Source organism: Ciconia boyciana, chromosome 1, assembly GCF_034638445.1.
Source record: "Ciconia boyciana chromosome 1, ASM3463844v1, whole genome shotgun sequence".
Taxonomy (NCBI): Eukaryota; Metazoa; Chordata; class Aves; order Ciconiiformes; family Ciconiidae; genus Ciconia; species Ciconia boyciana.
In genome coordinates this window covers 219,228,918-219,249,790 of record NC_132934.1, presented here as the reverse complement: position 1 = coordinate 219,249,790, position 20,873 = coordinate 219,228,918, and the positions used below count along the sequence as shown (strand labels likewise).

General features: G+C 66.9%; 1 protein-coding gene across 7 annotated transcripts in view; it reads left to right on the top strand.

The window, feature by feature from the left end:
• Positions 1–19,090, top strand: part of ARAP1 (ArfGAP with RhoGAP domain, ankyrin repeat and PH domain 1) — a 36,616-nt gene extending 17,526 nt beyond the window's left edge. For 4 of the 7 annotated variants that reach the window (XM_072851024.1, XM_072851022.1, XM_072851026.1 and 1 more), the window contains 22 exons: positions 766–940; positions 2,354–2,488; positions 2,775–2,910; positions 4,674–4,776; positions 4,864–5,059; positions 5,404–5,449; positions 5,667–5,830; positions 6,151–6,363; positions 7,594–7,699; positions 7,983–8,130; positions 8,418–8,501; positions 8,675–8,743; positions 8,907–9,024; positions 10,185–10,298; positions 10,743–10,885; positions 11,858–11,890; positions 13,240–13,322; positions 16,117–16,167; positions 16,511–16,574; positions 16,739–16,894; positions 18,114–18,152; positions 18,394–19,090. In XM_072851024.1, coding sequence (XP_072707125.1) covers positions 766–940; positions 2,354–2,488; positions 2,775–2,910; positions 4,674–4,776; positions 4,864–5,059; positions 5,404–5,449; positions 5,667–5,830; positions 6,151–6,363; positions 7,594–7,699; positions 7,983–8,130; positions 8,418–8,501; positions 8,675–8,743; positions 8,907–9,024; positions 10,185–10,298; positions 10,743–10,885; positions 11,858–11,890; positions 13,240–13,322; positions 16,117–16,167; positions 16,511–16,574; positions 16,739–16,894; positions 18,114–18,131 — 2,355 coding nt within the window. In that variant the 3' untranslated portion in view covers positions 18,132–18,152; positions 18,394–19,090. Of the gene's footprint in view, positions 1–765; positions 941–2,353; positions 2,489–2,774; positions 2,911–4,673; positions 4,777–4,863; positions 5,060–5,403; positions 5,450–5,666; positions 5,831–6,150; positions 6,364–7,593; positions 7,700–7,982; positions 8,131–8,417; positions 8,502–8,674; positions 8,744–8,906; positions 9,025–10,184; positions 10,299–10,728; positions 10,886–11,857; positions 11,891–13,239; positions 13,323–16,116; positions 16,168–16,510; positions 16,575–16,738; positions 16,895–18,113; positions 18,153–18,393 lie in introns of those variants that run through there. The other 3 variants (XM_072851023.1, XR_012040525.1, XR_012040524.1) reach the window with 3 other exon arrangements.
• Positions 19,091–20,873: the final 1,783 nt, after the last annotated feature.

The following is a 20,873-nucleotide window of genomic DNA, read 5'->3' as shown; positions in this document are numbered from 1 at the left end:
GCCTGGGGTCTCCAGGAGGGACAAGCAGGCTGCGGGGACAGGGTGACATCTCTGGGATGGGGCACAACCAGCTTCATTTCCAGGCTGGAGAGCCCGGTCCGAGGCGGGATCCCCCTCCCACAGCCAGACCCCCCGCCCCAGGTTCATCGCTCCCTGGCTTGGAAATGGCGCTGGGGTCCGGCATTGGGCTGGAGCGGGGTTCAAGGGGGGCAGCTCGAAGCCGCTCCCCGGAGCACCCCGCAGCAGCCCGGCCAGCACCCCCCATCCCGGGCCAGGGCACCCATTCCTGGTCCCAGCAGGGTGCTGAGCCGGCCCCTCGTCCCGCTCTGCACAGCCGGCACAGGGAACGCCATCCCGGCGCTCTGGCCGCCGGCCCTTCGCCTTCCCCTCGGCCACGGCTCCACCGGCTGCCTTCGGCGCTGCCGCGTTTGCACAAGAGCCGGGGGCCTGGGTGGCCGCGGGAATTCGCATGTGGGCTTGTTTGTTTTTCTGCTCCGGCTAGCCCGTCCCGCCCCGCTGCCGTATGACTTCACCCCGGCTCCTTAAGGGAGGGATTCGCCGCCTGCTCCAAACTTTTTCTCCCACTTCCAGCCTCCTTTGTCCTGCCCAGGCGGCCGGGAAGCAGCGGGGGTCCGGCTGCTCGCCGCGCTCCCACCCGGCTCCTTTTGCCGGGGTGGCTTCTCGCTGGGGGTCTCCCTCCTCCTCCTCCTCCTCCTCCTCGGGAGCCTTCGGCCTCACCCCGCTGCCCTCCCTGCTCTGCCACAGGCTCTGTGCGCGGCCGTCACCACCAGTGACCTGGCGGAGACGCAGGCTCTGCTCTTCTGCGGGGCGGCGGTGACCTGTGCCACCGGGGACCCCCAGTGCCCCACGCCCCTGGCCTTGGCCGAGAAGAGCGGGCAGCGGCTGCAGATGGAGTTCCTGCTCCACAACAAAACCTCAGGTAAGGGCTGACCCCTTGAAGCCCCCATGGGCTTAAACCCACCGCCGGCATTCCCGGAGCCGGGGAGGAGAGCTGCCGGGGTGTCCCGGGGGATGCAGGGATGTTTCGAGCCGCTCCCGGCTCTGTATCCTGCCCGGCAGCTTCCCGGCACGGGGCTCTCTGCCTTGCTCGGTGCTGCTGGGCTCTGTGCACCTTGGGAGAGGGGCTTTGGGGAGCCCCCCGCACCCTCGCATCGGGGCTGGGGAGGTCCGACACCGGTCCAGCACCCCGCCGGGGATGCGGGCTGGTGCTCCGGGCTCCAGGAGGGATGGAGCCAGCTCTCCCGTGCCGTCCTGGCACGCCGGGGGCATCCCCGGCAGCCTCGGCATGTCCCCCTGCCAGATGGGCAGCCCCCGCTCGAGCGTCCTCGCCAGGGCCGGGGGGGTCCGACCGTTTTGCAGAGCCATCTCCCCTAAAAGCCCCCTCCCGTGCCGCTAAAGGTGCCCACCCCACCGAGCCCCGCTCTGGGTGGGCTGACGGCACCCACGGGACCGATCCGCACCCTAACACGGGGTGAACCTCCGGCCCTGGAAAGCTCGGGCAGCCGGGACGGAGGTGTGCCGGGGCCGGCCGGCGCCTGCCGTAGCCGTCACCTCCCTCACCGCCTCGGCAGCCAAGTCCGTCCCGCGGAAGCTGGAGTTTGCCCAGGATTGGGGCTGGCCCTGCTGTTCCAGACATGTCAGCACAAAAGGGGTCTGGGAGAGCGGCGAGGCCTCCCGGCCGCCCCGGTGAGCTGGAGAAAACCAAACCCCTGAGCTCATCACGCCGGGGCCGGCTCTGGCAAGCGTCTCCGGAGTCCCGGGATCGATGAGGCCAGCGCCGTGTGCGGAGCAGGGCTGGGCTGGTGGAGCAGGGCTCTGCGTCCTGCATTTCCTCCTCTACTGCTCCGGGCAGCCCCACGGTCTGAGCTGGGGGTACTTTAGGGGTGTCCCTGCACCCCGTCTCTGCCTCGTCCCCAAAGGAAATGGGGGGATGGCTCTTGCCGGCAGGCAAGGTGGGGAAACTGAGGCGGGGGGGACATGCCCGTGGTCACACGGAGAGGCTGTGGCAGAGCCCTGGGCCGTTCTTTCAGCCGCAGGACTGCGATGCTCTGCCCTTCTCCTCCCGCGGAGCAGGATGTGGCCGGTGTCACCACGGCAGCCCCCCCCCGCTGGCCCCTTCATGTCACATCAGCAAAGCACCCGGGGGATGACGTGGACCGCTGTCACCCCCTCCCTGACCCAGCAGGGTCCCGCCGCATCCCATAGCTGCCAGGCCCCCCCTCCAGCCGTGCAGGGGGATTTGTAATCCCCACCGGCAGCGCTTTGGGGTTGGGGGGGGGATTCTGCAGGGGGGTGCAGCCCCCCCCGTGACAGGTTGTCACCCCGTTTGCAGAGACACCGCGCCTGGAGGTGGGGGGCAGCGAGGAGAAGCCCTACTCCGTGCCCCTGCCCTCCGTCACCCACAACGGCTTCCTCTACAAGACCCCCTCCATGGCCAAGCCCGTCGGCGAGCGGAAGGGCCAGGAAGGTACGTGGGGGTCCACGGGGCTGGGAAATAGGGGTGCGGCGGGGTGGGGGGCTCCGAGCCGGCCGCAAAAGGGGTGCTGGCAGGGGGATTGCACCGTCCCCTGCTCCCCAGGACACGGCAAAGGCACCAGGGAGGTGCAGCATCACCTGGCCAGCCCGTTTCGAGGGGGGATTGCAGTGGGTGGGCACCCAGTGGGTGCTGCGGGGCCACCCAGGCCGGGCCGGTGGGCGACCTCGGGCTGGCCGGAGCGTGGCGGGGTTGCCCAGCACCGTCCTGTGCCGCGCAGAGTTCAGCCGGCGATGGTGCACGCTGCAGGACGGCGTCCTCAGCTACTACGAGAACGACCGCAACGCCGTGCCCAACGGCGAGATCAAGGTGGAGGAGATCGTGTGCCTGGTGAACAACCCGCCCCACGCCCACGGGTAAGGCTGCACCCCCCCACCCCGCCCGATAGCACCCCGACGTCCCCTCTGCTCCCGCAGGCCTGGGCACGGCCGCTGCGCCGCTCCCGGCCGGTGGCACGGGGGGCTGCGGTCCCCAACCCCACCGCTGGCCCCTCCGGCCCTTGCGGCAGGCCTGACCCGGCCGTCTCGGCAAGGAGTCGGAGCAAACCCTCTGCAGCCCCCCCGCAGCCCCCCCGCAGCCCTTTTGCAACGCCCTTGCAGCCCCTTTTGCAGCCCCTCTGCAGCCCCTTTTGCAACCACTTTGTGGTCCCTCTGCAGCTGCTTTGCAGCCCCTTTGCAGCCCCTTTGCAAGCCATTTTGCAGCCCCCCTGCAGCCCTTTCACAATCCTTTTGCAGCGCCTTTGCAGCCCCTTTTGCAGCCCCTCTGCAGCCCCTTTGCAGCCCTTTCGCAACGCTTTTGCAGCCACTTTGCAACACTTTTGCATCCCCCTGCAGTCCCTTTGCAACTCCTTTTGCATCCCCTCTGCAGCCCCTTTGCAGCCCCTTTGCAGCCCCTTTGCAGCCCCTTTGCAACCCCTTCTACAGCCCCTCTGCAGCCCTTTGTAACCCCTTTGCGGCTGCTTTGCAGCCCTCTGCAGCCCCTTTTGCAACCCCTTTGCAGCCCCTTTGCAGCCTCTTTGTGGCCCCTTTGCAGCCCCTTTGCAGCCCCTTTGCAGCCGCTTTGCAACACCTTTGCATCCCCTCTTGCATCCCCTCTTGCAACCCCTTTTGCAACACCTTTTGCAGCCCCTCTGCAGCCCCTTTGCAGTCACGTTGCAACACCTTTGCATCCCCTCTGCAGCCCCTTTTGCAGCCCCTTTTTCAGCTGCTTTGCAGCTGCTTTGCAGCCCTCTGCAGCCCCTTTGCAACCCCTTCTGCAGCCCCTCTGCAGCCCCTTTTGCAGCCCCTCTGCAGCCCCTTTGCAGCCCTTTCGCAACCCTTTTGCAGCCACTTTGCAACTCCTTTTGCATCCCCCCTGCAGTCCCTTTGCAACTCCTTTTGCATCCCCTCTGCAGCCCCCTTTGCAGCCCCTCTGCAGCCCCTTTGCAACCCCTTTGCAGCCCCTCTGCAGCCCCTTTGCAGCCCCTTTTGCAACCCCCTTTGCAGCCCCTTTGTGGCCCTTTTGCAACCACTATGCAGCCCCTTTGCAGCCGCTTTGCAACACCTTTGCATCCCTTCTTGCATCCCCCCTTGCAACCCCTTTGCACCCCTTCTTGCATCCCCTCTTGCAACCCCTTTTACATCCCCTCTTGCAACCCCTTGTGCATCCCCTCTGCAGCTCCTTTTGCAGCCCCTCTGCAGCCCTTTGCAACCCCTTTGCAGGCACTTTGCATCCCCTTTTGCAGCCCCTTTTGCAACCCCTCTGCAGCCCCTTTGGCAACCCCTTGTGCATCCCTCTGCAGCTCCTTTTGCAGCCCCATTGCAACCTCTTTTGCAACCCCTTTTCAGCCCCTCTGCAGCCCCTTTGCAACCTCTTTTGCAGCCCCTCTGCAGCCCCGTTGCAACGCCTTTTGCGGCCCCTCTGCAGCCCCCCTGCTCTCCATCGGAGCGTGCATGGCAGCACGGGGATGCTGGAGGGCCCAGGGACGTGGTGGGGGGATCCCAAATAGGATCAGCCGTCGACGGAGCTGGTGGCAGGCACGCAGCGGGATGTTCTCCCTACCCGGGATGCCCCTGGCACCCAGCCACCTCCGTCCCACCACCCGCGGGCGTCCAGGCTCCCCTTTCCTTCCCTCCCGCAGGATCGAGAGCACGTTCGAGGTCTACATCGAGTCGGAGAGGCTCTACCTGTTTGGGCTGGAGAGCCCCGATTCTGCTCGGGAATGGCTCAAGTCCATCGCCAAGGTAGGATGCGGTGGGCTGGGGCGGCCGCGGGTGCCGGAGGGAGCCGGGTGCCGTGGCGCTGACGGATCCCTCTTCTCCCCGGCTCAGTCCTTCGTCCATCCCCGCGCCGAGGAGCTGCTGGCTCTCGACTTCGAGCGGATCGGCCGCCTGCACTACAAGGGCGGCCTCAACCTGGAGCGAGCCAAGGAGGGCTGGTTCGCCCTGGCCGGCTCCACGCTCCACGTCTGCTTCGAGGACAGCGAGCGGCAGGAGCCTCTCCAGCTGCGCAAGCTGCAGGAGCTCTGTGCGTGCCCCTGCCCCGCCGCAGGACCCCCCCAGCTGGGAGGGACCTCGGGGAGGAGGGGGGGTGTCCCCCAAATCCTGCCCCGAGCCGCTGGGTTGCACCCAGCCGAGGTGGTTTTGGTGTGGGGGGGTGGTGGGTGCTGCTCCGATGGAGCTTGGGATGCGGGGTGGGATGCAGCCACTCTTCCTCCTCTCCATCCTCTTCCCCACCCCTGGAAAGTCGCTGCTCGTCCCATTTGGGCTGGAGCTGGACCCGTTGGCACGGCCCCCCATGGCGCGTGGGGCTGGGGGCGCCGGGGGACCCCATGTTCCCCTGGGTGACGGACTCTCTGCCTTCCCTTCCAGCCATCCAGGGAGACAACGAGGTGCTGGTGCTGGTGGAGAGACGGAGGTAAGAGCAGAGCGTGCGGGTCCAGCAAAATATCACACCCTGCCCAAGCCCACCCTCATCCAGGGGTGCCTTCGCCCTCCCCGCGGCGACTGGGGACCCCCAAAAGAGTTGGGACCCTCCCCAGGCCCCCGGTGCCAGCCTTCCCGGGGGTCCCGGCCATGCAGTGGGGTTTTGGGGGGGGTGGCTGGCCCCCCGCTGAGGCCGGGCTTGCCGGCAGGACGCTGTACATCCAGGGGGAGAGGAAGCTGGATTTCCTGGGCTGGGTCCACGCCATCCAGAAGGCTGCGGGCAGCTCGGGGCACACCTTGGCAGAGCAGCAGCTGACGGAGTCGGACGTCCCGCTGCTGGTGGACCGCTGCATCGACTACATCACCCAGTGCGGTACGTGCCCTCGCCCACCGCCGGATGCCGGCGGGGACCCCGTTGGACCCATCAGCCTGAGACCTGATGCACTTGTGACATGGGTTTCCCTCCCTCCCTGAGCATCCGCTCCAGCTCCGTGGGAGGGCTCCGGCTAGAGCGGGGCTTTGGCTCCAGCCCGTGGGTCCTCGGCGGCCGTGGCAACACCTGCGGGGTGGGAAGCGCCGCGGCACCGGCTCCCTGCCGGTGGCGTTTGATGGGGAGCTGGCGGGCGAGCTGGGGGTCAGGAAGGGTGGCCGTCCCCCACGGAGGGGGTCTCATCCCCACCGGCTCTGCCGCAGGGCTGACGTCCGAGGGCATCTACCGCAAGAGCGGGCAGAACTCCAAGACCACCAGCCTGCTGGAGATGCTGCGCCGGGACGCCCGCAGCGTCCGTCTGAAGGAGGGCGAGCACCAGGTGGACGACGTCGCCAACACCCTCAAACGCTTCTTCCGCGACCTCGGGGACGGGCTCTTCACCGGGCGATGGGGCCAGGACTGGCTGCGGGCGACGGGTGAGCCCTGGGGGGGGCTGCTGGGGTGGGGTGGGGGAGCGGGAGGAGGGGGTCGGGCTCCCTGGGTCTGCTGCAGCCCCCTTCGTCCTCTCCTCTGGGCTGCATGGTGGGGGGAGCACATCTGGGCCCCCCGCGTTCCCCTTGGCCGTGCGGCAGAGCCGCCCCGCGCCGGGGGCTGGAGCGGTGGGTGGGGAGCAGAGCGTGCCCACGCTGACCCCGTGCAGCCCCGTGCTCCGGCACGGCTGGGGCTGAGGCAGGGCAGAGAGCCAGACCCCCCCGCCCTTCGCTTCTGAATCCGGCCCCTGAATAACACCAGGGCTGGATGCACCCAGCAGCTGAACAGCCACGAGCCGCGGTGCTGTGGAGCTGCAGTGCTCCGGCCCCACGGAGCTGGGATGCTCTGGGTCCCGTTGAGCTGGGGTGCTCCATCCCCACGGAGCTGGGATGCTCTGGGTCCTGTTGAGCTGGGATGCTCCATCCCCACAGAACTGGGATGCTCTGGGTCCATGAAGCTGGGATGCTCTGCACCTCATTGAGCTGGGACGCTCCATCCCCACGGAGCTGGGATGCTCTGGGCCCCGTTGAGCTGGGATTCTACATCCCCACGGAGCTGGGATGCTCCAACCCCATGGAGCTGGGATGCTCCAACCCTGTGGAGCTGGGTTGCTCTGGCCCCGTTGAGCTGGGATGCTCCATCCGCACGGAGCTGGGATGCTCCAACCCTGTGGAGCTGGGATGCTCTGGGCCTTGTTGAGCTCGGATACTCCATCCCCATGGAGCTGGGATGCTCCTGTCTTGTGGAGCTGGGATGCTCTGGGCCCCATTGAGCTGGGACGCTCCATCCCCACGGAGCTGGGATGCTCTGGGCCCCATTGAGCTGGGATGCTCCATCCCCACGGAGCTGGGATGCTCTGGGCCCCGTTGGGCTGGGATGCTCCATCCCCACGGAGCTGGGATGCTCCGGCTCCATGAAGCTGGGATGCTCTGCACCTCATTGAGCTGGGACGCTCCATCCCCACGGAGCTGGGATGCTCTGGGCCCCGTTGAGCTGGGATGCTCCATCCCCACGGAGCTGGGATGCTTTGGCCCCATAGAGCTGGGATGCTCCATCCCCACAGTGGGGCAGGAGGGTCCGAGGTAGGGTCTGGAGAGGGGACGGTGGGGCTGTGGGTCTTAATCTCACCTTCACGCCCCTCCGTGCTCATCCCCTCCCTCATGCTCCTCTCGCAGCGCTGGAGGACGAGGAGGCGAAGATCGGCGAGTACCGGCGGCTGCTGGGCACCCTCCCCACGGTGAACCGGGCCACGCTGAAGGCGCTCATCAACCACCTCTTTCGGTACGGCACGGGCAGCGGGTCTGCGGCACGGTGGAGCCCGGGGTCCCCGAGCCCCCGTGGGGCATGGCCACGTCCGCTGTGGGGTCCTGGGGAGGCTGTGGGGTGGAGAAGAGCCCTCACCCCTTGGCTCACATCCCAAGCAAGGAAAGGAGAGGGATTTGGGGTCAAGCTGTGCCCAAAGCCGAGGATCATGTCCCGGCGCAGGGGGCATTCCCCTTGGCAAGGCTGAAGGGGGGTCCCGGGGGGGCCTCTGGGGCAGGAATCTCAATGGGGTTCCCCACAGGGTCCAACGCTTCTCTGGGGAGAACCAGATGAACACGCACAACCTGGCCATCGTCTTCGGGCCCACGCTCTTCCAGACGGACGGGAAGGACTACAAGGCGGGACGCGTGGTGGAGGACCTCATCAGCCACTACGTGAAGATCTTTAACGTAGGTTCACCCACCGCCCCGGCGCTGCTCTGGACCAGGCCGATGTGTGGACATTCCCAGGAGATGGGGAGGTGGAAGGAGGAGGAAGCTGGATCTACTCTATCTGCAGACATCTTGCTTTGGAGACGAGGGGAGGGGGGTCCATGTCCCTGCAAACCCTGGAGACCCCCGAGGCACTGCTGGGCAGGGGAGCAGATTCCCCTGGGGACCCGTGTCTGCTTCTGCAGTGAAACTTAAGGGTGGTCTGGTCAGCCCTGATGGCTCCCTGGGCTCCTCTTCCTTGGCAGGTCAACGACCAAGAGATGAAGAAGCAGCAGGATGAGATCATGGCCATCATGAAGATGCGGGAGGCAGCGTCCAGCGGGACGCAGGTGGGTCCTGGACATGGGGACCTTCCTGGGGCACCCTCTTTGCACGGGGACCTCACCGCCTGCTCCAGCATCTCCTGGAGATGCCCCAGGCAAGGGGTGTCCACGCTGGGTGGCGGGGATTTCGCCCACACGTGGGAAGCTGCAGGCCGAAGTGCTTTTCTGTCGCCTTCCAGCAAGCCGGGGACTTCATCTGCACTGTCTACCTGGAGGAGAAGAAGACGGAGGCAGAGCAGCACGTCAAGGTGAGCGGTGGGGTGGAGGGCGCGGAGGGGACAGGGACCCCCCGTTGCATGCCCAGACCTCTGTGGTGGCACGGGGGGGATGCTCTGAGCTGGCACGAGGGTGGCACGGCCCCGGGCACTGGCTGATGGAGACCTGTCCCTTCCCTCCGTCCCTCCCTCCCAGATCCCGGCCACCATGACAGCCGAGGAGCTCACCTTCGAGATCTTAGACCGGAGGAAAATCGTCACGAAGGAGAAGGACTATTGGAGCTGCTTCGAAGTGAACGAGAGGGAGGAGGCAGGTTGGTGCGGGACCATGAGGGCGGTGGGGACGGGGACGGGGACGAGGACGGAGATGGGGATGGAGGTGGAGATGGGATGGGGATGGGGACGGGGACGAGAAGCCTCCCACGGGGACCGCACTGCGGAGCAATGCCGGGCCGGGCTCCGGGCGCTCGGGGGAGGCCAGCTGCGGTGCCGCAGCTTTGCTCACCGCATCCAGGTTGCCCGTGGCTGAACGCTGCAGATGGGCCGGTGGCTTGGGCCAGGACCCCCAGGGCATCTGTCTGCATCCCTAGGGGTTCAAATGCCTTTAAAACCTGGCGGGGGTGTCCGGGCTCTCCGGCCACCAAAGAGAGCAGCCCTGGGGTGCCCGTAGGCAGCACCAAGCGAGAGCTTGGCACGAGCAGGATGAGCCCCCGGTCCTGCCTGCTGGTGCCTCGACCTCCCGCTGCCGGCTCTCGAGGGCTGAGCGTGCCCGGGGGCCGTGCCTGGCAGGGAGACAGGCAGGACGCCGAGCCCGGCAGCACGCTGGGCATCACCGAAAGCCCCTGGTGAGATGTTTTGGTCCTTGCCAACCCCAAGCTGTCAAGCTCGGGGGTCCCTCTGCAAAGGGGGGGGTGCTGCTTCCCTCCCTCCGCTCGGGGAAGCACCGAAGCACCGTGCTCAGCCGAGCACCGCTCAGCCCTTCAAAAAAAAAAGGACCCTCAGGCTGTGCAAGGGCTAAAATTAGCCTAAAATTGAATATTCACCTATGAACTTTTATGACATCCTTGACTCGCCCTTTGCTTGCGTGGAAACGTGCATGTTTGAAATACCTCTGTGCATATTTTTGCAAGCGTGTGTGCAGATTAGACGCTGCCTCCAGCACTCTACGTTTTCAAAACATACACGTTTTGCAATTGCAATATCTGTTGGCGATTGTTCCTTAGCCACCTCCCAGTCCCGGCGTGTCCCCGCTGCTCACGTACCACGGGCCAAAAGTCACCTCCCCAGGGGACAACTCGTACGCAGCGGCACCGTGAAATGAGTCCAATTAAAAGGCGATGGTGCTGCGTGGGAGGTCTGCTCGGGGACAGGCAGGAGCCGGGCAGACCCTCGGGACACACGTGCGACCCCACCTTGGTGGGTGCCAGCCCCTTGGGGATGCTGCCTGACCCCTGCCTGTCTCCCTGCCCAACAGAACGGCCCTTGCACTACTCGGAAAAAGTCCTGCCCATTTTGCACTGCCTGGGGACGGAGAGCTACCTGGTGGTGAAGAAACAGATGTCCATGGAGAACATGCTCATCTACCTCGGTGAGGAGCCGGGGAGCCGCAGCCCTGGCAGGGAGAGGAGGGAGGGGATGGGAATGGCGATGGGACGGGGACGGGGATGGGGACGGGGACGGGGACAGCTTCCCCATCCTGCCGGCTGTGACCCTGCAGAGAATCCCCCATAGGATCAACCATCCCAGGGCCGCATCCTGCCCGACCGTGCAAGCGGAGCGGGTTAGCGCGTGGCTGGGAGCCCCCCAGTATGGGGGCATGGCTGGCTGCTGCTCCCAGCGCCCTGGGGGAGACGGTCCTGCCTGCCCTGCCCGGGCTGGGAGCAGGCAGCAGCCGGTGGGCTGCGGTGCTGGGGCTGAGGGAGGGGTTGCCCTTGCTATTGCCCTGCGGGACCGGGTCTGGCTGCACCCCGCGCCCTTCCTGGGGGGCCTGACCCCCCTGGGGGGCCGGAGCCGCTCAGGCGTGTGCCCCCAGCCAGCAGAGTGGGCGACTGCAAGCACGGCATGATGAAGTTTCGGGAGGAGAGGAACCTGCTGGGGCTCGGCCTGAGCACCGGCTTCCACGACCGCTACTTCATCCTCAACCATACCTGCCTGCGCCTCTACAAGGAAGTGCGGGTGAGCCCTGCCTGCTGGCTGCCTGCGAGGCAACGCGCTCTTCCCCTGCCTGTCCTTCCCTTCCCTTCCCTTCCCTTCCCTTCCCTTCCCTTCCCTTCCCTTCCCTTCCCTTCCCTTCCCTTCCCTTCCCTTCCCTTCCCTTCCCTTCCCTTCCCTTCCCTTCCCTTCCCTTCCCTTCCCTTCCCTTCCCTTCCCTTCCCTTCCCTTCCCTTCCCTTCCCTTCCCTTCCCTTCCCTTCCCTTCCCTTCCCTTCCCTTCCCTTCCCTTCCCTTCCCTTCCCTTCCCTTCCCCTGCCTTCCCTTCCCCTGCCTTCACTTGCCTTCCCAGCTGTGCCGGGAGTTCTGGCAGGACATGGGACATCCCTGCTGCTGGGGACCTGCGTGGGCTGGCGTCGCACAGGCGTTGCAGGCAGCGATGGGGCAGGCGTTGCAGGCAGCAATGGGGCTGGCGTCGCACAGGCGTTGCAGGCAGCGATGGGGCTGGCATCGCACAGGCATTGCAGGCAGCGATGGGGCAGGCGTTGCAGGCAGCGATGGGGCTGGCATCGCACAGGCGTTGCAGGCAGCGATGGGGCTGGCGTCACACAGGCATTGCAGGCAGCGATGGGGCAGGCGTTGCAGGCAGCGATGGGGCTGGCATCGCACAGGCGTTGCAGGCAGCGATGGGGCTGCCCCAGAAGTGCCGTGGCTCTCCCAGACCCAGAGCTTTCCCGGAGCAGGTCCGGAGCTGGCTCTGCGTCCGTGCAAGGGCTCAGGAGGGGGACGCTGGCCTCCCAGCCGTGCTGGGACATCTCCGGTCCCCACTCTCCTGTCCCTGTTCCCCCTGCCCCGGCTCCCTGGGCTGACGCCGCGCCCCGGCACATCGCTGCCTCCATCCCGTCGGCAGCGTAGGGTCCGCAGGGGGGTGGTCCCCTCGCCTCCCACTGCGGCTCGTCCTCCACGTCTGCTTTAACCCCCGTCCTCTGTTGAACAGAGCCTGAAGCAGCGGACCCCCCCCTTGGAGAACGTGAGTAGAGGAGCCCGGGGGGCTCAGCCGGGCGTGCGGGGGGGTCCCGCACCCTCTGCCCTTACAAGGCTGCCCAGGGTCGATCCCAAATCCAATCCCGCAGCATGTGCGTGCCCATCGCCGCCCGCTCGTGGACGTGGCAGGCGACGGGGTGCTGCGTGTGCCGGAGCTGCCCCCGGTGCTGCCATCCCCCCCCGTTAGCCCCCAGCATTGGGGGATGCGTCAGCTTGCACCCCTGTTATCCGGGGTGCTCCGATTTGGGGGTACCGCTGCCCTTTGCTCCAGGCAGCTGGAGATGGGGATGGGGAAGGGGCCGGTGCTGCGCAGCGGTGATGGGCTGAGCTGGCTCCCCATCCCGCGGGCACTGGATTGGGCTCTTGTACGTCACGGCGCTTGCATGCAAACACAGGCGGGCAGCTGTACGGGGGGGTCCCCGGGGTCCCCCTCACGTCACCCGCTGCCAGGGCACGGCTTGTGCGGCATGGCGAGATGCAGCCGGCACCGGGGAGGTCCCGGGCGAGAGGAGAGGGAGCTGCGGGGCTTTGCCCCTTTGGAACGTCTGCCGGCGATGGGTGATGCCTGGACTGGCCCGCTGCCACGGCTCGGACCACGGGGAAGGAGCTGGCTGGGGCCGGCGGCGCGCTGGCTTTGCCGGGACATCCCGCTTTTCCCCCCATCCCTCCTCTTAGGGTGCTGCTGGGCACAGGGAGGGTGCGGAGGATGCTTGGATGCAGGGGGGAGCCCAGCACAGCCCAAGTGGGACCGGGGAGTTGGGGCACCCATCTTCACCCGCCGCGGAGAGGTGCCTGCCTGCCGTGCCGTGCCGGCGGTGCGACGTCCGGGGATGCGGCCGGGGCAGAGAGAGATGCCGGCAGAGCGGGGCTGGGGCCACTGCTGCCATGGCCGTGGCCGCAATGCCGAGGAGGGGTGTGACGTGGGTGTCCCCATGGGGGACATCTAGTGCCAGGCTCTCGAGACCCCATCGCAACGTGCCAGCGCTGGTCCCAGCTCCGAAGGCAACCGGCACCGTCTCCGGGGGACCCCGCGGCAGGGACAGGCCTCCCGCGTCCCCTCCCCTCTACCCGTGGCCTCTGCCGTGGGCGATGGGCGCCCGCTCTGCCCTTTCCTCTGCTCCGTCCTGGGCTTCACCCGCGTCCTTGGCAAGCCCAGACCTGGGCTGAGGCTCTTCCCTCTCCCCATCACCGCGTCCCTACGGCTTCTCCTCCCTGCCCGTCGGGGGGACAAAACCCATCCCAGCATCGGTGCGGGCTGCAGCGGGTGGGGACGGGTGGCGAAGGGTCTGGCAGCCCCCAACCCGGTGCTGGGTCCCTCTCCCCCCCGCCCCCCAGAGCCACAAGCCGGAGAAGGAGTGGCCCGTCAGGAACCTGAAGGTCTACCTGGGCATTAAGAAGAAGCTTCGGCCCCCGACGTGGTGAGCAGCGACGCGGTGCCCTGTGGCACTGCGACGCACTGGGCTGGGGACGGGGACGGGGACGGGGACGGGGACGGGACGGGGACAGGGATGGGGATGGGGATGGGGATGGGGATGGGGACAGGGATGGGGATGGGGACAGGGATGGGGACAGGGACAGGGATGGGGACGGGGATGGGGATGGGGATGGGGATGGGGATGGGGACAGGGATGGGGATGGGGATGGGGATGGGGATGGGGATGGGGACGGGGATGGGGATGGGGATGGGGACAGGGACGGGGATGGGGACAGCTGGGACACGTCTCCTGCTGGCCGTGCCTCTTGCCACCAGATGTCAGAGCAGCCTCGCAGGACGCTTCCGCAGCCTGGTGCCAGCACGGGGGGCTGGATCCGGCCCCATGGCGGTCCCCTGGCCCGCAGTGAGGGGCTGCAGGCGGGGGGGGTCGGCGCTGGGCTGCGGTGGGGGCCAGGACCGGGTGCCGGTGCCTAACGGGGACCTGGCGCTGGGGTGGGAGGGGAACCGCGGCCGTGGGGGGGGGGGGGCGAGGGTGCTTGTGGGTGCGTGGGCGTGCGTGTGCGCACGGGAGTTTGCCCCTGTGCGTGTGTGCGTGTGGGGGCGGGCGGGCGTGTCAGCGAGCTGTGTGCACGTGTGCGTGTGCACGTGTGCGTGTGTGCGCGTATGTGCGCGTGTGGGTGTGTGCATGTCCGCGAGCTGTGTGCATGTGCCTGCGTGTGTGTGCATATGTGCGTGTGCATGTGGGTGTGCATGTGGGTGTGCATGTGCGTGTGCATGTGGGTGTGTGCATGTGCGTGTGCATGTGGGTGTGTGCATGTGCGTGTGCATGCTTGTCAGCGAGTTGTGTGCATGTGCATATGTGCGTGTGTGTGCATATGTGTGTGTGCGTGCATGTCAGCAAGTTGTGTGTGCGTGTGCATGTGCATATGTGCATGCGTGCATGTCAGCGAGTTGTGTACGTGTGTGCATGTGCATATGTGCGTGTGCATGTGTGTGTGCATGCGTGTCAGCGAGTTGTGTACGTGTGTGCGTGTGTGCATGTGCATATGCGCGTGTGCATGTGTGTGTGCGTGTGGGTGTGTGCATGTGGGTGCGTGCATGCATGTCAGCGAGTTGTGTGCGTGTGTGCATGTGCATATGTGCATGTGCATATGTGCATGTGCATGTGTGTGTGCATGTGTGCATGCATGTCAGCGAGTTGTCTACATGTGTGTGCGTGTGTTCATGTGCATATGTGCATGTGCGTGTGTGTGCATATGTGTGTGCATGTGGGTGTGTGCATGCAAGTCGGCAAGTTGTGTATGTGTGTGCATGTGTGCATGTGCATATGTGCGTGTGGGTGTGTGCATGCATGTCAGCGAGCTGTGTGCATGTGTGTGCGCGTGTGCATGTGCATATGTGCATATATGTGTGCATGTGGGTGTGTGCATGCACGTCAGTGTGCGTGTACGTGTGTGCGCAAGTGCATGTGCATATGTGCATGTGTGTGTGCATATGTGTGTGCAAGTGGGTGTGTGCATGCATGTCAGCGAATTGTGTACATGTGTGTGTGCGTGTGCATATGTGCGTGTGCACGTGTATGTGCATATGTGTGTGCGTGCATGTCAGTGAGTTGTGTGCATGTGTGTGTGCATATGTGCGTGTCCATGTGGGTGCGTGCATGTTAGTGTGCGTGTGTGTGCATATGAGCCCATGGGCATATGCGTGTGTGCACATGTGTGTGCATGCATGTCGGCAAGTTGTGTACGTGTGCGTGCGCACGCGTGTGTGTGCGCAAGCGTGTGGATGTGGGTGCGTGCACGCATGTCAGCGCCTGTGTGCATATGCATGTGTGTGAGTGTGTGCATGTGGGTGCGCACGTGCAGCGCTTGCACATGCATACGCGTGAGCGTGTGCAAGTGCGTGCGCACGAGCGCACGTCTGCGTGTGCATGTTCGCGCGTGTCATGAGCCCTGCAGGTTTCAAATCCCCGGGCTCCAGGGCCACCCTGCACCGTGGGGACAGGAAACGTGTGCGTACGTGCACGCGTACATGCGCGTGTACGTGGCGATGCACGTGCGCGTGCAAGGCTGTCACCCTGACCACCCCCCCCCGGGGTTTGGGTGCGTGCCACGGTGCCGGGCAGCGTTGCTGCAGGTCTCAGGGTGGGCTAGCGGCGGCCGGGGCTTGGTGCCCGGGCCCGGCATTGCAGGGACGTTGGGGCACAGCTGAGGCCAGGCAGGGGCTGAGAGCAGGCAGAGCGCGACCATGGAAGAAATGCCACCGTCACAAGGGCCGGCTCAGACACCTGTGCCTGCTCCTGGCCTGCTGGACTGCAAACTGGTGCAAACTGGGAGGGACTCAGGGCCATTGCCCGCTGCTTCACTGGCCCTGAAGCGCTGCGTAGCGTTGCGTCGAGCTGCGAAACCCGATGGGACCCTGTCCTGGGCGCCCAGCAGCGCAGGGCTGGGGGTGGTTTGCAGGGACGGGGGGGTTGCAAGGACGGGGGCTTTTCATGGACGGGGCGTTTGCAGGGACAGGGTTTGCAGGGACGGGGGCTTTTCATGGACGGGGGGTTTGCAGGGACAGGGGTTTGCAGGGACAGGGGTTTGCAGGGACAGGGGTTTGCAGGGACAGGGGTTGCAGGAACAGGGGTTTGCAGGGACAGGGGTTTGCAGGGACGGGGGGTTTGCAGGGACGGGGGGTTTTGCAGGGCTACTTTGCCACCCGGCGTGCTGGAGCCGAGGGCAGGGCAGCCTGGAACACTGGTCTTCATGGTCTCGCTTCTCCCCTTCCAGCTGGGGCTTTACGGTCTTCTATGAAAACGAGAAGCACGAGAAGCAGCAATGGTAAGGGAAGGGGTGGACACAGGGACGCTAAACGCATCCCCCAGGACAGACGGACACGCTGCCGGGGCGGCTGCTCTCCGGAGCTGGCGGGTGTTCGCCGTGGGGATGTAGATGGGGATTTCTGTGGACAGAGCCCGGCTGGGCACCCACGGACCCACTCGGGATACCACCAGGGTCCGTGGCTGTCACCCTTGTCCCCTTCGGTCCCCTGGGGTCTGCAAGATGTCGTGCAAAGCAGCGGCCCGGTCCCAGCGCTGTCCCCAACAGCGCCTGGAGCATCCGGGTGTCCCCACAGCAGGAACGGGCACGGTCCCCTCCGGCCGCTGACGCTGTGTCCCCGCAGGTACCTGTGCTGTGACACCCAGGCCGATCTGCGGGAGTGGTTTGCCACCTTCCTCCACGTGCAGGTAGGGAGGGGGCTGCCTGTGGGCAGGGATGCTTGGCTAGCAGAAACCCTTTGGGGTAGCCAAGCCTCCCTAAATACCAGCATCCCAGGGGGGAGGAGAGGTCCCCGGGTGGCCGAGGACCAAAAAGCTGGTCTCCAGCCCTCCTTTGTCCCTTCTGTCCCCAGAACGGCGGGGCCCTGTGGCCCTCGGAGACCTCCAAGGTGCGGGCGTCGCGGTCGCCGCAGGACTCCAGGTTGGGTAACATCTCCCTCATCCCGCTGCGGGGCAATGAGAGTGAGATGAGGAACAGTGTGGCTGCTTTTGCTACTGACCCTCTAACCGTGAGTGAGACGGGGGGGCTGGGGGGGTCCCTCTGCGCGGGGCTGCATCTCCCCTGCATCACACGCCGGGGGGTCCTGGTCCCCAAACCTTGGGGGGGGGGGTCGGGTCATCCCTGGTCCCATTCTTGATGTACCAGCGTCAGCCTCCGGTCACCCTGGAGAGAGCTGGGGGGGGGGTGGCTGATCCTTGGGGTGCCTTGCCCGGCATCGGGGCCGGTGGGTGGTCTCCTGGGGTGCAGGGGTGTCCCAAACCGTGTGATGCATGAAGAGGGGATGCTGCCAGGCTCCTGATTTTTTCCTATAACAAGGGTGGTTTCTCTGAAATGCCGTCCTGGTCACAAATCAGCCCCCCTTCCCGTTGTCCTGCTGTCTGTCTGGCTGTGCAACAGCCGTCCTGCCCGGGGGGCTGTCGCACACCGGGCAACCCCCCGCCACGCCGGTGTTGGCCATGGGTGTCGGAGTCTTGCTTAGCCATGGGGCCCGCCGGTGCCGCCGGCCGGTGATGGGACAGAGCTGCTCCGGTTCCACCGCGCCCGAGCCGATCCCTCGGGCCCTCATTGCTGTTATAAACCTGAGGACGCGGCTGTGCCGGGGGGGGGTCCCGCTGCCAGCATCCATTGTGCATTGCCTGACGGGCAGCCGAGGGTTCCCCGAGGGCAGGAGCGGCATTGTCACTGCCCTGGTGCCCCCCACCTCGTGCCCGTCCCCTGGGACCGGGTCTACGGGGGAGCCCTGCCCCAGGACCCCCACCCAGGCTCAGGTTTATAACGGGGGGGCAGTGGGGAAGCTCCTCTGGGGCTTTGCCGTGGGCTGTGCTTCGCGGTGTGCGTGTGCCGGTGTGCGAGGCACGGCCGTCCGTGCCTGGTCCTCCGGTCTGGGCTCGGACCCCCACCCCTGGCAGGGGGTCTCTGCACCCCAAAGGCCGTGGAGCAGCAGCTGGTGTGGTCCGGGGTGAGGGACCAGCACCCCGGGGCTCCCAGGGGGTAGTACTGTGGGTGTCCCCCACCAGTGCCGTGCTGGTCCTGGGTGGGATGGAGCGGCTGGGACCACAGTGTCCCCTCGTGCCGGCTGCTCAGGGGACGTGCCAAGGGGACGGCGGTTCCCCTCGCCCTGGGTTTTCTCCCCCAAGCCTTGCTGCGTCCCCCTGGGCGCTGCCGGTGATGCCCAGTCGCGGAGGAGGCCGAGGACTAACGGGGACCTGTCTGCTCTCTGTCCCCAGCTCCTGCGAAACGTCTGAGCTGGAGGCCTGACACGCCAGGTGAGTGTCCCTCCCTGCCTGCACCCCTGCCCGGCCCCGGCGTGCGGGCAGGGGAGGCAGCGGGAGGTGGGAGCCGATGGCTCTGGCTGTCCCATTGCCACCCCGGCTCGGGGACCCGGGCAAACGCACGCGTGCACGGCGGAGCCCCCCGCGCGCGCGCGTCCCCCTGCGAGGTGGGAGGGGGACGGAGGTGGCAGCCCCCTCCCCTTCGCCAACCCTTTGCTCTCCGCTCGTGCCGCAGGTTCGTCCGCAAGCGGGGCACCCCTCGGGGAGCCGTGCCAGCCCCGCACCCTGGCACCTGCCGGGGGTCCCGCTGGCTCCGGAGCCTCCGCCGGGCCCTCTCGCCTCCCCTCGCGGTGACCCACGGGCAGCCAGGAGGGGAAATGGCAGCGAGGCCACCCACCCGCCGGCAGAGCCACGGCCAGGCAGCCCACGGGGACCGGGCAGTGCCAGCCCACCCGGCCACCCCGTGCCCCGGCTGCTTTCGGCTGCCGCTTCTGCTCCGAGCTCCAGGCGGAGAGGCAGAGCCCGGCCAGGCGCCCCGGCACAGCCGCAGGCCGGGGGCTGCGGCCGGGGGCTCTTGCTTTTCCTCCTCCTCCTCCTCCCTCTATTTTTAAGTCTCTTTCCTTTAAAATGACAAGGCAGGCGGGAGCAGCCCTTCCCATGGGATGCGCGCCCGGCTCTGGGCTCCGGCACCGCGGTGCTGCCATCGCTCCTGGGGAGGGGGTGCCCCATCCCGGGGGTCCCCTCCGTGCCGGGCAGGGCGTCAGGAGCCTCTGCATCCCCCCAGATTGGGGAGGGGGTGCATGCGGCCTCCGCCCCCCACCCCTGGCTCCAGCCTCTGCTGGAGGGGAGGGGGGACAGGGTGGGGGGTGACAGGAGCTGCCCCCGCTTCCCGCCACCGCGTCTCGACCGTATTAAAGGTGTTGGGGAAACGGCGTGGAGGTGTCCAGGTCTCTGCCGGCCACGCAGGGTGGGTGGCCGGGGCGGGGGACGGCGGGAGCTAGCGAGGTTGTGGGTGCAGTGGGACGGCGCCGGCTGCACCCGCTGGGTGCTCCCGAGCCGATGGGTGATGCCGCGGAGCGGGCAGCGAGCTGCCGAGCTCCTTTTGGGGACAACGCAGTGGCACCCTCGTCCGTCCTGCCCGTCCCGCTGGGACGCCGTGCCAGCACCGGGGCGTTGGCACGCCGGGACGGAAGGCGGCTCCCAGGGTGGGCGAGCGTTTGCAGTCCCCCCTGCCTGCACCCACCTTCCCGTGGCGTCCTGCCCGCTGCTGGCAGGACGGCTGTGCCTCCCTGGGTGCCGGCGAGGACCGGAGTGGCCCAGGGGACGTGCCCAGGAGGGGTGGCTTGTTCCTTCACAGGGAGATGGGGAGCGGGGGGGGGAGGTTAGGGTGGTGGGTTGGGATCCGTGCTGCCGCCGTGGGTCACTGGGGCTGGGTGGGGGGTCGGTGAGATGGGCACTGCCCTGAGGATTGCTGGGGGGGCTGTGTGGGGCCGGCGCAGGGTGCTGGGTGCAGCCCGGGGGAGCGCCTGTGTGCCAGGTCCTGCTCGGCGATGCAGCGCACAGCCCTGCGCTTGCTGTGGTCGCGGCCACCCCACGCTACACCCGTGGCCAAACTCACATCCAAGCCCACCCTAAACCCACAGCCAAACCCACGTTAAACCTACAGCCGCTCGGTGCTGCTCCGTAACGGCCGCTGTCACGGGGAGCACGCGTGTGCAGGCATGAAGGTGCGTGTGCAAGCACACGTGTGCGTGTGCACGCACAAGAACGCGTCTGCAGGCGTGTTCCAGGGAGCGCCGAGGCACGATGGGCGTTTTAAAGCCGGAGGTAAGGAGCTGCCTGCTATTTACGCTCTGCGCAGGCAGAGCAGGCTGCTCCTCGGAGCACGGCAGCCCCGGGAATTCCTCCCCGACACCCGTGTCAGCCCCCCAGCGCGTGGCTGATGCCGTGCACGACCACTGTCCAGTGTCCGCGGCCTTGGCCCTTGCCAGGAAAACCGTTCGAGCTCCGTCTTGCAGCCGTCCTTGCTGGGAACGTCCTTGGAGCTTGACCTGGGCGGCAGGGATGCAGGGGTGCAGGGATGCAGGGGTGCAGGGACGCAGGGGTGCAGGTTTGCAGGGGTGCAAGGATGCAGGGGTGCAGGGTGCAGGGACGCAGGGACACAGGGGTGCAGGGTTGCAGGGATGCAGGGACGCAGGGGTGCAGGGATGCAGGGGCGCAGGGTCGCAGGGATGCAGGGGTGCAGGGACGCAGGGTTGCAGGGACGCAGGGGTGCAGGGACGCAGGGTTGCAGGGTTGCAGGGGTGCAAGGATGCAGGGGTGCAGGGACGCAGGGGTGCAGGGATGCAAGGATGCAGGGATGCAGGGATGCAGGGGTGCAGGGACACAGGGGTGCAGGGATGCAGGGACGCAGGGTTGCAGGGACGCAGGGTTGCAGGGACGCAGGGGTGCAGGGGTGCAGGGATGCAGGGACGCAGGGTTGCAGGGGTGCAGGGTTGCAGGGGTGCAGGGGTGCAGGGATGCAGGGTCGCAGGGACGCAGGGTTGCAGGGACGCAGGGGGCTGGGTGCGACTGCAGGGCTGGGATCATCGCTCCCCCCGCTGCGCTGGCCTGGGGTGGGGGTGTCCCACCGCCCCCTCCTCACGCTGAGCCCCCCCCCCGGGTGAGTCACGCGTGGGAGAGGGCTGTCAATCACCCGCAGGCGCTGCCGGGGCT